This window comes from Monopterus albus, unplaced genomic scaffold (genome assembly GCF_001952655.1).
Source record: "Monopterus albus unplaced genomic scaffold, M_albus_1.0 scaffold21.1, whole genome shotgun sequence".
Lineage (NCBI taxonomy): Eukaryota > Metazoa > Chordata > Actinopteri > Synbranchiformes > Synbranchidae > Monopterus > Monopterus albus.
Window position 1 is genome coordinate 526,570 of NW_018127901.1, and position 15,505 is coordinate 542,074.

A 15,505-nucleotide genomic window follows, 5' to 3' on the forward strand; every position below is an offset into this window, starting at 1 on the left:
CAAAGAACAACACTGTGTCTAAACATGCTGCATCTTAGTTGTACATAAACTTCAGTTACAGGACACTGTGCATTTAGTTACATTCCCAACAAAGATTCTTGATTCCTACTGTTTTCCACAGCCTCTGACCAAATGGTTCCTTGAATCATCACCACCATCTCTGTCCAACCTCAGTCTTATCTCATTCACTACTCGTTGCCTTATGGAAGAGAACTGTACAGACACTCTGAGCCCGAGTCAAATTCCTGGTGTGTCCAACACACTTGCCCGATAAAGCTGCTTCTGATTCTGAAAAACAAGCAGTAGAGAATGTGTAGCCGTCATACCGGGTTGAATTTTGGGTAAAGATCGTGCTCATCATAGAGATAGACACCACTTACATCTGTAAGTACTATCTCACACAGTAGCAGTATAAAGCGACCAGCAGTAAGTTTCTGTCCTGTTGACCTGCTGGAGGCTTTGATTATTAAGCCGAGGAAGAGGGGGCTTGTTATAAAGTGCTCGGTACTGGAGGTTTGCAATGTGTGTTTCCATTCATCTGTGCTCACAGTGGGCTGGTGCACACAGGTACACAGTACCAGCCCTTCTACATCTTTGGCGTACTGGTGCCTCTCTCAAGCTGCCAGCACTCTTTTCTGCCCTCCCCATAGGTTGGAGATGTGTTGCGTCTCACCTGCACAGCAGACAACGGGAGGACGGGGCGGCGACAAAGAGCTCCACCCAGAAGCAAATAAAATTCACTATGACACCCCCCAAAAGTATTTTCATCTAATACAACATCACACGTGGCTAAAGTAAGGTGAGGCGCCTCTGGTCAGCAGCACACAGAGACTACTTCATTAGGCCATTTACTCTGCCCTCAGTTCTGTGTGAGACACTCATCCATTCTACACAGCCTGGCATTTTCACCCCTACCACACACACACACCCGGTGATGTCAGCACATGCACATATTGTTCATGTGCAGTACAGAGTGCTGCAGGCCTGTGTTCTCCCTCCCAAACACAAACTTGTTGGGTTAGCACTTATTAGCCATGTAATATGAACTAATGAGCTGAGGCTAAAACATGGAGAAAAGAAGGCCAGCTGTGTGCGTCTGTGTGTGCGGACATGTCTTTCTGTGGTAGGTTGGATGGATACACTTCAGTGCAACGCCATCGCTGTGAGGGCATGTGGTCAAATGATAAGAGTGCACTCAGACAGTTACAAGACAAACTCCACCAAATTCCATTGGAAAAATCATCTATTTAGCCTGATGGGTTTCTGTCCGTGTACACCTGCACATTAAATGTATTATTGCCGTACTACCCTTGTTCCAATAAGAGCAAAGATAGAGTAACTAAAAGTAATCTGATTACATGACTGAATCCGATTTGCATTTATTCGGTTTCTGCCTTAACGTAACTTCTGCTGCTGCAGGAACAAACTTTTTTCGTTTGTCACATTGAGGATCATTCAGTCCGTTAGAAATGCATTGTGGGAGGCTTTTTGTTCGCTGTGAGTTCAGTGGTGACGGCAGCAGTGCCGTCGGAGAGGAAACGCCCGCTGACTGATTTCCATTTGTGCACCTTAATAGTGTGTGTCATTCCTAATTAGGGCGACTGGCTCGGGGAAACGGTGGCTAGATGGTGGAATGGCTGCTCCTGTCATGCTGCAATTACCAACAAATTAGTCTTTAGACTGAGGGGCCTCTGCACACACTCACACACTGCTGGGCGAGTGTGTGTGAGCACTGTGTGCACTAATTAGTACATTCTGTGAGGTGTTCGATGTGTGAAAATGCATCTAAGTGTAAAAGCAGACGAGGATTCACGGACGTCAAACTCCAACCTGCAGCCGTTTCCTCTGCAGCTTCAGAGACTCACACTAATACACACACTAATACCAATTACACTAAAGTAACCAACTGACAACAATCACATCGTTATCATTCACATTGCAGTAACACTTTGTGACATTAAACCCACACAGCGAGTGAAGGGAGTCAGAGTGAGTGTTTGGCTGAAATCAGTCTGGATTCAGGCATCACGAAAATTTACTCACATCTGCTCAGATGATGTAATCTGATTACACTGATCATGTTGTTCTTCTGTATCTGACTTAGACGAGAAGAGAAGGAATTTGTCTGCAACTAGTTTACAAAAAATGTTAAATTGTTGACTTTTCCAATAGAGTTTGGTGATTAACCAACAATGTTTTTAAGTTGGTTCCTGATTCTTTAAATCTCATCCTTTATTTATTCCTCACACTCTCGTTGGCGTGGTTCAGGATTCAGGTTATCCCAGTTCGTTCTGGTTCAGTAATGTAATCTGATTACTGCCACTGTTGCTCTGATTACTTGAGAAACTACACAGAAAAGACCAAACCACATGTAGCAACATAACAACACTTATCAGCACATTTCCTCAGTATATTTGCCATCAGATTTCATACTCTGCTCAGTGCGATGCCCCACCTAATCCGATTACCAGTGTAACTGGATTTCCCCCTGTGAGTTTTGGATTACTTTGCTCTACTTGGCACATCGATGTGAGAAACTGAGAGAAGATGAGCATCTTCATGAGGATGAGAAATGCTGATTTTTTTCAAGCGGAGGTTAGTGAATAAAACTGGTGTTGACAAATGCAGGAGGAGGTGTGTTAGTTCTCACCCGGGTGGAAAAACACAGTGCTTATAAAAAATCGTGGGAGGCCTTTGCTGACCTCTCCATCATCCTGCAGCCGTAGTCATGTCTGATACAAACTCTCTCAGCACTCAGATCCATCACTGCCACACTCTACAGATCCGTCCCCACGTACAGATGAGGATTTTTCTTCCCCAGATCTCCTTCGTACCCGCCACCGGGGAGCGCTGAGAGGAACAGCAAACGCCCCTGGACTGAGCCCATGAGAAATGACACGACCAACAAAGTGAGGATCTCGACCTCACCTGAACTGCCCCACACCGGCCCCATGTAGTTTATGACCCCCCTTTAACCCCAGAGGACAAAGATAGGGCGCGGAGGACAGGATCACTCACTCTGCTCAGTCTTTCAGTGAGGACTGGACAAAATGTCCTCACTTTGTAGCAAAGAAATATTGTTTTGGTTGTTGCTATATAGCAAGTACAAGAACACACAGACACACACAGCTGCCAACACTGTCTGTTCATCAGCGGGTAGCTAAGTACATTTAGTCACATACTGGACTTAAGTGTAAATTTGAGGTAACTGTACTAAAGTATTCTTTTTATTTTCAGCTCTGCTCGACGTAAAGAAACGTCTGAAAACGGACTAAGGTTCTACAAAAAAAGAAACATGCAGAGGCAGATTATGAATCCACGTCTTCTACCACTGGCAGTGTAAATGACCACAGTAACAGTCACTCCCTGTGTGTTCAGATAAATAAAGCCTTAACATACAGCGTGTGAGCAAACAGGAAGGAAACGCATCATCCTGTCCTTCTCTGCTTGTGCAGCATCTGCAGGATTCACCGTCAAATGATGTGTTGTGAATTCTGAACGAGTGTGAGGCCCGCCTCATTTCTCGCAAACCAACATCATTTTGTTGCAGTTTCCTGTCCTGTGTCTTCCTGGGGCCATAAACGCTGACTGATTTCACTGCCCAATAAATGCTGCTAACTATGATTTGTTATTTCAGGAGGTGAATCACTTGAGCTACTTTGTGGGATGTACTGAAATGTTTTACATTTGATTTATACTTTAGCCATAAACTGTAGTTTTCATATCTACTCTTGCTGATGTTTGATTCAGATATCCATAATCATTGATATTTCGTTTTTGTATTATGATCGTTTTATGTCTTACCTTATATTTTGGAAACTTGTTTTCTTTTGATACACTCAATTTTTGACGTGTTTTATCAGGTATGAAGTCAAATTGTTTTTGATATTGTTTCAGATCACAGGCGTTCATGAGGTTGATGGTTTTAGTTTTCTTACTTATACTTTGAACTGTTTGGGTTTGGTTTTCATATAGTTCCATTTATCCTGTGGGCATTAGCCATACCAGTATAAAGTAGAAATCGTCAGCATGTATGATGTAATCTAAGAGCAATTATGAAACTGCTGGTTGTTGATGATTAGTTTTAAACAGTTCTTATGTTATCTTTATTATAATACTGGCTCAGTATTTACTGCATAGGTGATACTATATGCTAAAGATGATGAAGTGGCAACAGGGTGGTGGTGATGTGGTGACGTTACACAGAGGTGAACGCTTGCAACAAGGCTGAATTGCAAAAACAACTATACCTGCTAATATGCACCAAGGTTTCATGTCAAAAATGCCAAGAGTAAACAGCCAGGATGCCATTATGCATCCATAAAGGAAAGGAGGTTATTTCAAGTTAAACAATAAAGTTCTCTGGAGGGTTTTCTTTTACCAGCTTATTGATAGGAAGGGCAGAGGGAGCTAGCGATCAGTGGTTTATCACTTGAGGAAGAAGGGTGGGTTCATCATCATGAAGAGATGGAGGATTGAAAGAAGGAGAGACAAGAGGTTTGAGACTTTTTGCTAGTTCCTGTATTTGGACATCCAGGCACCAGGACAAAGACCGGTTCAGGCAGTCCACCTGCTTCGAAATAGTTTCTGATTGTATTAGTTCGGTTCTGATTAATCTTGTGTCTCAGAAAACTAGATTTGTAACTTCTTTATTTTTTTAAACTTAGTCTGATTCTCCTGCTGTCTTCTTCAAACACCTCACCGTGTCCCCCCCCCAGGGAGAAAGGTAAGAGACCCCTTCTGCTATATGGTGATCAGGTTCTGCTGCTGCAGTATTTGTCTCTACTCAGCAGAGAAGTATTACAGCTACATGCACCCCAAAGATAGAGGGGTGACCACGGTGCATGGGACTGGCCTATAGAGGTCACACAATGACAACGGTCTGTTAGGTGATCCTGGCCCTGGTCAGCTCCATAAGGGAACGGGGTAGAGACTCCACGGCCCAGCGGGCAGCTGCTTCTGGGGCATTAAGGGGTTGTCACTCCTCACACCTGATTCTCTGGGTGTGCTATGGTCAGCAAGTCGGCGAGAGTCAAGTTGCACTAAGAGGGTCTGAAATATGTAATACTCATATGGCGTCGGGGCACCGCTCTGTGTGTGACTCAGCTCATGTTTACACAACAGATGTGAGATGATGTTAACGCATTTCATTAATTAAAACTTCACTCACTCTTCATCCTGGTTCTCAGAACTTGTCTCAGCTCAGTGCCCCGAACATCACAGGACCACTGTGTGTGTGTCTGTGAAGGGGAGCATGAACACAACACGTCCCTCGGTCCGACTCGCAACAAGCAGCCATGGAAGAAGTACTTCAGTAAAAGCAGCAGTACCACACCGTAAGAATACTCCACTACAAGTAAAAGTGTGTACTGTACTGTAGGTACTGTTGTGTACTTAAAGAAAGAAAAGTGAAAGTACTCATTCTGCAGAAAAATGGCCCCCGTGTGTGTTTTACTGCTTTGCAGTAAATGATGTGTTTGGATTAATATCACTGCTGCATTAATGTGTACTTTACTGCTGCGGCTGTTTAATGATGTTTTAAAGCCACCAACTTTATAGACTGTGGATACTCTGATCGGCAGCAATGCATCATATTCTACAACCTCTCATGTATGTGTAGCCTCACCCCCCGTCTGACAAACCTGCTCTCAGCTCGGTGATCATGCATCTTCCAGCTAATCACAGGCTTTTTTTCAATTGGTTTATTTAACTAAGATGTGGGAGAATGAGTTTAAAACCCACTAAGAAATGAGTTTAATCAGTCTATTTATCTAACTTCCAGTTCAGAATGACCACACCCAGAGACACGTGGTTCAGGAGGGGGATGAAAAGCTGTAAACTGAAAAGTAACTGCAGCTGTCAGACAAATGCAGTAGAAAGTATTTGCCTCTGAAACACAGTGCAGTAGAAGTATATAGTTGCATAAAATGGAAACACTCCAGTAAAGTGCAAGGACGTTGAAGTCGTAGCACGTGAGCAAATGCATTTGGTTGCATTCAACCGCTGACACTTAAACAGATGGAGCAGAAACGTTACATGTGTGAAAACGGCTTCAGACCTGCAACCACAAGCAAAACCAGCTGAGGGAGGCCTGGTTTTTATTACAGCTTCTCTTAGCGAGGGCTGGACGTGTGCTATATGTTCAGATGTGCATCCTGCTGGATAGAGGCGCAAGGTGCTGACCATGCACACTCAGGTTTGTGGTTCCACAGGCTGTCGTCTCTCTGCTGCCCAGTTTCTAATGAAGTGCCCACAGAATACTTCAAAATAAAGCTCACTGTTTACAAGTGTAAGGGGACACGGAGTCGTGTCTCCTGCACAGACTGAATGGTTCAGCACGTAAATCGACTCCTGACACTAGGCTGCTGCGGCACAGATGATGCACGTACAGAGCTATGTGCACACTCTCACTCTGATACATATACAGCCATGTGCAAACATGGCCGAGCATTTCCACCTGCCACAACTACTGTTACATTTGTTTCTATACATCAAGTCATGAACTAAAAGTAACGGCAGGGTCGTTTTAGTGTCTGTGCTTCTTTTCAAGAATCACAAAAACATGGGTCTTGTTTTTGCACGTATGGAACAGAACCGCACACACTCACACACACACACACCAGCAGAGCAGTGACCTGAGTGACAGGTGAAGAACGTGCAGGTGAGTCCGTTGTGCTCACTCTGTGGTCACTTTAGTCTTTCACACGTGTGGGACCAGGTGGAGAACATGTGGTTTCTGCGAATCACAGCAGGCGAAGGCGGCGCTGACCGTGAAGCTGCAGCAGCCTGGGGCGACAGCTCCACCGCTCAGCCTCAGCCTCAGCCTCAGCCTCGGCCTCGCCTCCTGTGCTCTTTAATAAAAGGTATAAACCTCCACAGAAATGCTCCGAGAGGCTTCACCCTACTCTAGCCTTTATAGCGGTACACAACCCTCTGATGATGAACACATCAGCAGCAGATAGAACATTTTCTTAAAAGAAAACTTCGATCTCCAATGACATTTGAATAAAGGTAGACCTGGGATCGGTGGTGGAGAGTTCGTTTACTCAATAATAAAACAATACTGTATCAATCATTATAACCCAGTAACATCATCTATACTAATGTGAAACGGGCCAGTCTGCAGAAGGAGTAACGTTCACCCCGGTCGTTGTTTTACTAGTTTACCATTTAGTGTGTGTTGACACAGCAGCATCCAGGAGGAGTTGGTGACCGACGCGTTATTGTGTAAATATGCTGCTTATTAATGACACATATGGGAATTATAATATAGTGATACCAAAAAATTAGCTTTGTGTGAAATATGAGTGATTTCAGAATTGGTCATGTAAAATCTATTTGTGTTTGTTTGACTGCACATACTTCAATTTAATGCACTTTTTAAAATTATTTTGAATTTTTCTGTTTTTATTTCTTTATTTTTGTTGTTTTCTATTCCCTGTTGCCTACAAACACACTGAGAGCCTCTGTCAAATTCCTGGATGTTCAAACGTACGTGTCCATTAAAGATGATTTTGATTCTGATCTTCCTTTAGTTCAACAAACCTTGACAAATGAAAGTAAACTCCTGACTGAGTGGACATCCAACCAGCAGGGCCACTGATCAATCAGCTGATCATCGTCCTGATGGTCTGATCTGATCAGTTTATCCCCAGAATGTCAAACACTGGGGATAAAGTCCCACTGTGACTCTCCAGAGCCAAAGGTGGCGTCTCCACGCGTCTCGTTGTGTCCAACCAACAGATCCACAGAGACTCAGCTGATTCTCATGTCTGACAAAGAAAAGCATCAGCTCCTCACATTAAAGAAGGTGGAACCAGAACATGTCGGTGACTGTTGCTTCTAAATAGCTGAGGTTCATTTTCTACCAGTGAACTGACGCATGGCTTCAGCTCTAGGTCACTGAATGGCTTCATGAGGACGACACGGACACAGAGGGGTCGGACACAGTGGGTCGGACACATGGGGTCGGACACAGTGGGTCGGACACATGGGGTCGGACACAGAGGGGTCGGACACAGTGGGTCAGACACAGTGGGTCGGACACAGTGGGGGCGGACACAGTGAGGGGATCTGGGTTGGAAGAAGGACGCTTCCTTCTCCGACAGAGGAGACCTGACGCTGCTTTGCAGACTCGGCCCTGCTGGGTGCTCGGTGGGGGTTTGACCTCTCATCTGTCACCTGTGATTTTAGTACATTTAATTCTGACAAAGGCCCACAGGGACTCAAAGGTGATGTCATTTAACACGTCTTCAGTGCGTGAGCAGGAAGTGGAAGTCTTTTTCACCTGCTGGAATACAACACAGTTCACACCCAGCAGCACGGAAACAAACATGTGAGTTTACACAAAACCAAAACAAGGAAAACATGAATCCTAAAAGCGCCCGTGAGTAGTCGTGGCTGTCGCAGACAGACTTCACCACACAGGATTCAAACCAGCGTCTTCCTAACAGCAGTAGTGCAACTCACCAACACTCACTTATCACATGGTTTCATTCTTCAGGTGTCTACAGACAAACAAGGTGCACAGACCCATCTCTGTGCTCGTGGTATGAACCCCTACATCAGTGACTGAAGGTCTAACCACACACACACACCTTAAATAAGCCTTTTTTATATTTGTGCCCCAAACAGTTTGCTGCAGTGAGTCTAGCACAAACTCCAACATGGCTCCACGTGTCCCCCCCGACCGGTTCACATGCTGTTAAGTTCTCAGAGCTCAAAGTGTGACGTGAGGCTTCACTGCCGATCTTTCACTAACACCAAACAATGAATCGCCTGACGTCTACACTGATTTACAGACTTCTCAAAGACGTAAATTGCCAGATTCAAATGGCAGCTGTAGAGATTTCTGATTGTGATGAGCAGAAATGTCAGCAGCTCTGTGTAAATAGGACGTTTACACAGTGTAAGATACTCTGGTTGTTGAGGACAACGGGTAGAGTAGTGGGATTGTCTTTGTGAATGAACGGACAGCAGCTTTGCTGTTTGGCTTCAGCGTCTGTCTCCTGGTTTACAGACACAGCAGATCAACATGAACACGTCAGCTTGTGGCAGCAGGTGTAACGACAGCTTTCAGCATTCGTGTATGATAGAGAACAGCTCCAGAGGTACAGACCTGGGTGAACGCTGTGGGCGAGACGCAGCACGTGAGGGTGTGAGGAATCTAATCTTCATGCCCCACGTCTGCTCCAGGAAACCTCAGGTCAACATCTACTTGTTGCCATGTCCACCAGCTTTTCATTCAAATTCAAATCAGTTAAATTCAACACAAGTATGAATTGAAAATAAGAAGTTAAAGGTCAGCTGTCGAAACAAATATCGCTTCACACGTGAAACACAAACTGGGCCTTTAAATTATTACACTTAATATATTTGTACTTCATTTATTTCACATGATCTTTTGCCAGGTTTTAATCCATATCTGTTGTTAGTCCAATATACACCAGTACTGTTAGATTTATTTGTGAAACTTTCATCTGAAATTGTTCCTTTTTGTGGAATATTAAAGTGTTTATTTAACAGTGGCTGTGCGATCCTCGTGTTCATTAACAGACCGTGTTCTGTCTTTCTGTAGGATTAAAGTTATGAGGATTTTTCTAGATGATCCATCCTATTATGTTGATCAAATAGATTACGATGCGTCGCCCATCTGTCCTTTTTCTCTGTATATGTTCTGGAGTTGATCCTACTGATTTCACGTCTCGGTTTACGGGTGCTGTCAGCCCGGTTTATCTGTTGTACATGTCTGAGGTTTGGAGATCCGCCTCCTCTCTGAGGCGTTGTAGCAGAGGGTGACCCGGGGCTATGAGGACAGAGGACGTCCTCTGTTACACTGTAAATATTAATACAATTGACTGCACGATTCCCAGACTCAAAACAGGGTTATTGGCAGCACAGTGGGCTCAGAATGCAGAGTTAAAAACCCAGACGTGCAGCTCCTCCTCAGACACCGACAGAGAAACAGAGCCGAGTGGATTCCTCCTGTTTCTCTGTCGTCTGAGTGCAGACTCTGCTCGCTGTGCAGACTGTGAAGCCTTCGAAGGCAAAGCTGTAAAATGTGATTTTAGGCAATTTAAGGTGACGTGTTTCTGTGAAAACACAACACGCTCAGTAACCTGAAACTTTCAGGTTTTATCTGGAGCTTGAAAAAACAACAAGCTTCCCCTCAGAGAAACAGCCGAGGCCTTAGTACAAATCACCACATTCCCCTCTATACAGAGCCTTAAATTAATTGAATGCCTTCTGTAACCATTCAAATAAATCCCTTAAATTCATTCCTGTTCTTTCTGCAGCTCTGCTCGTCCATCTGCGCATCCTGAGGTTTCTCCTGTTTTTCCTGTTAAAGGGGATTTTTGTGGCGTTTTCCTCGTCTAAATCAAAGCTCCAAGGATGTCGTATGTTGTTCAGATTGTAAATCCGTCTGCGGGGCTCAACACGCATGACTCAAATTTCCTGTGACTCCCAGCAAAACGCACAACACACACAGTGCAGCTCAAAGTTTGTGGGTTTTTGTCTTCAAAATGAAGCAAGACTCTTCACACTCATGTGTCTGTAAAACCTTAAAAATCTGATCAATAACACCTCAGTCAAAGTGACTGCATCAGCCCGAGGACCATCAGGGTCAAAGTCCCAGCTCAACGGCGCACGTTTGACACTTTAATGTTTTAAGGTTAGTGAACGAGGGTTAAACGTCGGTGGACGTAAAGACGCTACGCTGACACAGCGACGCACTTGAATCAGAGCCGAGCACAAAAAGAGATTTTTTGGGGGGACATCTGTTTCAGCCTCCGTTTGCCTCCTGCAAACATGGTTCTTTCTAAGTGCTGCTCTAAACACGTGGCTCTTCTGGATGCTTTCTCTTGCTGCTGTCGGTACCTGGCTGGGAAATCTTCAGTTTGGACTTCAGCAGCTTTCTGAATTGATTCACGTCCTGGCAGCTTAACGTCTCCTCTGAGTTTTTCTGTGCTTTGAGCCGAGGGTCTGCGGAGAGGGGACACTGGAAAGAATGACCTCTGACCTGTCTCTGTCATTTTGCCCTCAAACATTACTTTCTGGAGTTTTTCCTTCAAGTCCAGGGTCTGAGGACACGTGTGTGATTTTTGGTTGCATAAACATTTTGTATCTGTGTAACATTCACATCATATATTAAAATGTAACACGCACATTATGAAAGTTACTTATATAAAAATATATACACTCACTGGCCACTTTATTAGGTACACCTGTATCGCTGTGTGCACTTCAGTGCAACACTTCTGCCTTAACATCTGTGTTTATGAAGCTCAACATGTTTCAGTTTCTGGTGAATTTGTCATAAATGTATAAATTCATTGCTATGTTTATTACAGGTGGTGTTGTACTGGAACACAGTATATTAAGAGATGTTCTTAATATTCTGACCCTCAGGGCAGAAATACAGAGACACCTCTGGATATGAAGTAGTCCAGTTTGTACCACCTTTAGCTGTGACCCCAGTAATAAACATAGCAATGAATTTATACATGTATGACAATTTCACCAGAGACTGAAACATTCTGAGCTTCATAAACACAGATGTTAAGGCGGAAGTGCACACAACGGTACAGGTGTACCTAATAAAGTGGCCAGTGAGTGAATATATGTGTCTGTCCATTTAAATTTAAATGTCTCATATAATGGCCTAAAGTACACAAACACACTGCTCAGCTGAAGTTATCACTAGTTTAGTCAGTCAGGCACTTTTGATAATCACTTGGTTGTTTAAGTCATTTTCAGCCAAACTGGAGAAGCTTCGTGCACGTGCCTTGATTTTCTCTCAATATAAACTGCACATATTTTAGACATTTCACTATGTCAGCATAAAAAATAAATAAATTCATTTGGAATTTCTGGGGGTTAATCGATATTCACAGGTGTGAAAACAACAACTAGATTCTGCTTTTTAAATATATAAATATAAGTGTCAGTCCCTGATGCTGATGCTGCTGTTGCTCGTCTCGTGTGTGAACACATTTGGACAATAAAGCTGCTTCCGGCTTTGTTTCAGATAAAACTGGGTGTTGGGTTTTAATGTCCTTACATGAACAATCACTTCCTCTGTGACACAGGTGTTTCCTTTTTTGTGCATTCACCTGTAGGATGCAACGACATAATCAAATTTACCCGAAATGTTTGTTTTGTGAAAAAAACGAAAAGTTCGTCATTTTAATTCCTGAATCTTGTTGCACATTTTGGAGCTGAAAGAATTTAATTCCGCAAAATTCCCTTCATGGGAAGAAAGGGAAAAGCAGTTGGAAAGCAGAGGAAGTGAGTGAAAGTTGGCAGAGCCGAGGACGCGGCTGGACGTGTTCGCGGCTGGTGGACGTGCTGTCGGTCGCTTCCTCTCGCTGCTGATGCTCAGGTGATTTAAAGCCGCACTGATTTATGTGCGTAAAGCGGTCAGATCCCAGCTCACCTGGCACATTTAGCGACCTACCCCCGCTGCTTGGCGCCGTCACTGAAGCCCCGATTTACCAGAAAATCACGTTGGAGTTTAGAGACAAAGGAGAATTGTTTGACCTTTAAAACTCTGAAATTATATTTTTAATATAGGCTGCTGGTTCTGGAGTTTTTCACCAATAAGATTTCCGCCAGCTTTGAAATTAATATTTCCCAATTTTAGTGACACTAAATATATATAAATATATAAAAAGTGAAATGGATGAATGTCGAAGCGAGGCTCGGGGCTGCCGGCTCTTGGCATCGCCAACTTATTTTATTCTGCCTGTGAAAAGCTGCACAACGTTTTAATTTAATCTGTGACTCCGTTAAATTTTGCTTTATTTCTTCTCTGACTTGGTTCATTAATAAAATATCGCTTCAGTTTTCTTTTACTGAAATAGATCCGCCGCTTAGGGTTTTGTCCTCTACGCCGTTTGGGTTTAACGGGAAATCGTTGTGTTGATTAATTAAACAGTCATGTACTAATTGTTTCAATTATCTCCTAAAAAGATGTAAACACCCCGGATTAGAGACGCGGGAAGCGGCTGCAGCTCTGCGCTCCTCCCGCCGCCTCTTTGCGCTCGGCGTGTTCGTGCAACACCAAACCGCACGTCAGATTTGTTTAAAAGATTGATCAGAGCTGCGGCGTGCGAGAACACAACATTAGTCCAAGTTCAGTTTTGGTTTTAAAAGACGCGTGCGAGTGGGAAAACACTTCGGTGTCTGTCTCCGCTCGCACCGGGCAGCTGAAGAACCCGAGTCCGGCGGAGAGACGGAGGGAGTCGCCGTGATGGGGCCACGGCTCAGCGCTGAAACCATCCACCCTGGTGGTTGGAGCAATGCTGCTTATGCCTCGCGTAATTTCATGCCTTGATCCTTTTTGCTTTAGTTTAGTTTAGTTTTTTGTTTTAATTCCAAACAAATCCACGCTTTATATTTCCAGGGGAGCCGCGGAACCAAGCCGGTTCCTACTGAAGCACCTCGACTGTAAACCTAGAGATTCTCACACCGAACAGCTGATGGCTCTGACAGGTCACACTAAAAGTTTGCTGTCAGAGGTTTTCAGCTTTTTCTGCATGTTTTAGTTATTTGATCTTTTTCCGGATGTAAAATGGGAGATGTTTCGCGTGCACAGTTCATTTTCTGTGTAGTTTGACATTTTTCGTATTTTATTCCCAGTAACAAACTAATACTGCTCCTGTAGCTACGTGAACTCTGCAGGAGCACGAACTGCTTTTCAACCCACTATTCCGCATCATTCGCCCTGCAGGCTGAATGGAACTTTGGGCGCGTGTCACTGTCGTGGACGTCGCACACATGACTTTCACCTTCACGTTTTCTAGCTGTGGCGTTAATCGACCGATTGGCACTGGAAGCACAGAGATGATATTTTTACCTCTGGGCCGCTGTGTTGGCGTCCAAAATCCCTGCGCCCTGCATCCAGGAGCGGACCGGGGTCATGCCGGTGGGGAGCGGCTCCTCCTTCATGGTCAGTGCCCCCCGGGGGAGGCTGTCCTGGATTGAGAACATCAAAGTGTCCTTCTGGGAGCTTTGTCTTCACCAGAAACAAGAAGAAAGAAGAAGAATAATCCTCCCTGTACCAGCCACTCAAAAAGCCAGAGGACCACCTGGATTAAGATGCAGAAAAGAGAAGGAGAGGGGAGGAAGGGGATGAGGGGCACACTAGCGCGCTTCCCCAAAGTAAAGGGTCCTGATCCAGAGAAGAGTCCCGGATCCCTCTGGGTTTCTCCGGGCTCGTTTTAGATCCCAGCCCCTGCTCGCAGCAGCCCTGACTTTAAACCGGCGTCTCAGTGAAGTTAAAAGAGGGCGGAGAGAGGAGCAGAGAGCGGGGAGAGCATCTCAGAGGAGCCGGAGAGAGACGCACACACGCAGGAGAATCAGCCAGTACGGAGAGCCTGACACTGGGAGAACGGAGCGGGGAGAGCCGGGGATCAGAGGGAGGCGAGCAGCCGCGGATTGTGGAAAAATGAAAAGTGGGATAAAAAACAAGCCTCCGCTTCAAAAAGGAGTAAAATGAAATGATTAGCAAACAAGAGGGAGGGACGGACCGTGGAAGGCTGCTGCTCCCGGGGGAAAAGGGGGATTGGGCAGCGAGAAATCTCATCCCCTCCCTCCCCGGCTCTTTATGGCTCCTCTGTCCCAGTGGAGAGCTCCTTCTCCCGGGTCCAGGGCTCGGCAGCTCCCGGGGGACCGGCGTGGACCAGGAGGGGGCGTGGCACGTCCAAATAAGGACCTCTAATTTGAATATCGGTCGCACCTCTGGCGCCTCATTGGACGATGTCGCGCGTCGCGTCATTGTTTTTTAAAGCGCACGCCAAATATGGGTTTCCGCGTGTTCGACCGTGCGCACTGTAAAAAATGACGTTCACATGTGAATTTTTAAAGTGGATCCAAACAACAGGGAGAGATTAGAGTTAATGAGAGAAAACGATCCGACTGCTGAATGTGCAAAGTGACTTCAAGATGGAAACGTTTAGACATTTTAAACACTGGAATAAACAAAGTGACATGTGAAACTGAACCGGATGGAGGTGATTCCAACATTCAGCCACAGTTTCAAACCACACTGTGTAAGGGAATCTGTTGATGCGATGAGTTACAAACCACCTCTTCCAGCGCAGGAGGCATTTTTTACCGGGTTACGCATCATTTCTGCCAGATTTCAACACTGACTCTTGTTTCTGCAAACATCCGTCAAACAAGTGGCGGATTCGGTCACTTCTGTTTAGGACATCTGAGAGTCTTCTGCCTGATTGTGTGATTCACTAAGCTGCTGAGTTTAACAGGCCACAGTAGGTTCAACCTCAACCTTCCGTGCGTGTCTCCGCACAGGTCCGCTCACCATTTATAGTGGTGGATACGAGACTGTAATACAGAACCTCATCAGTAACAGAAATCTGTATTCACTTCCCCAAACCTCACAGATTTCCTCAGATTCCGGGGGATTAACTGGTTTCATGTGGAATAATCTCCTCTGTCATCCCGCGTTCAGGCTGACTGACACGGGCAGCGCGCAAACTTG

General features: G+C 44.9%; 1 protein-coding gene across 3 annotated transcripts in view; it reads right to left on the reverse strand.

The window, feature by feature from the left end:
- The window catches only part of LOC109956723 (transcription factor COE3), a 155,836-nt gene extending 141,844 nt beyond the window's left edge, over nucleotides 1-13,992 (reverse strand). For all 3 annotated transcript variants that reach the window (XM_020594052.1, XM_020594053.1, XM_020594050.1), the window contains exon 1: nucleotides 13,859-13,992. In XM_020594052.1, coding sequence (XP_020449708.1) covers nucleotides 13,859-13,992 — 134 coding nt within the window. The remainder of the gene's footprint in view (nucleotides 1-13,858) is intronic.
- Nucleotides 13,993-15,505: the final 1,513 nt, after the last annotated feature.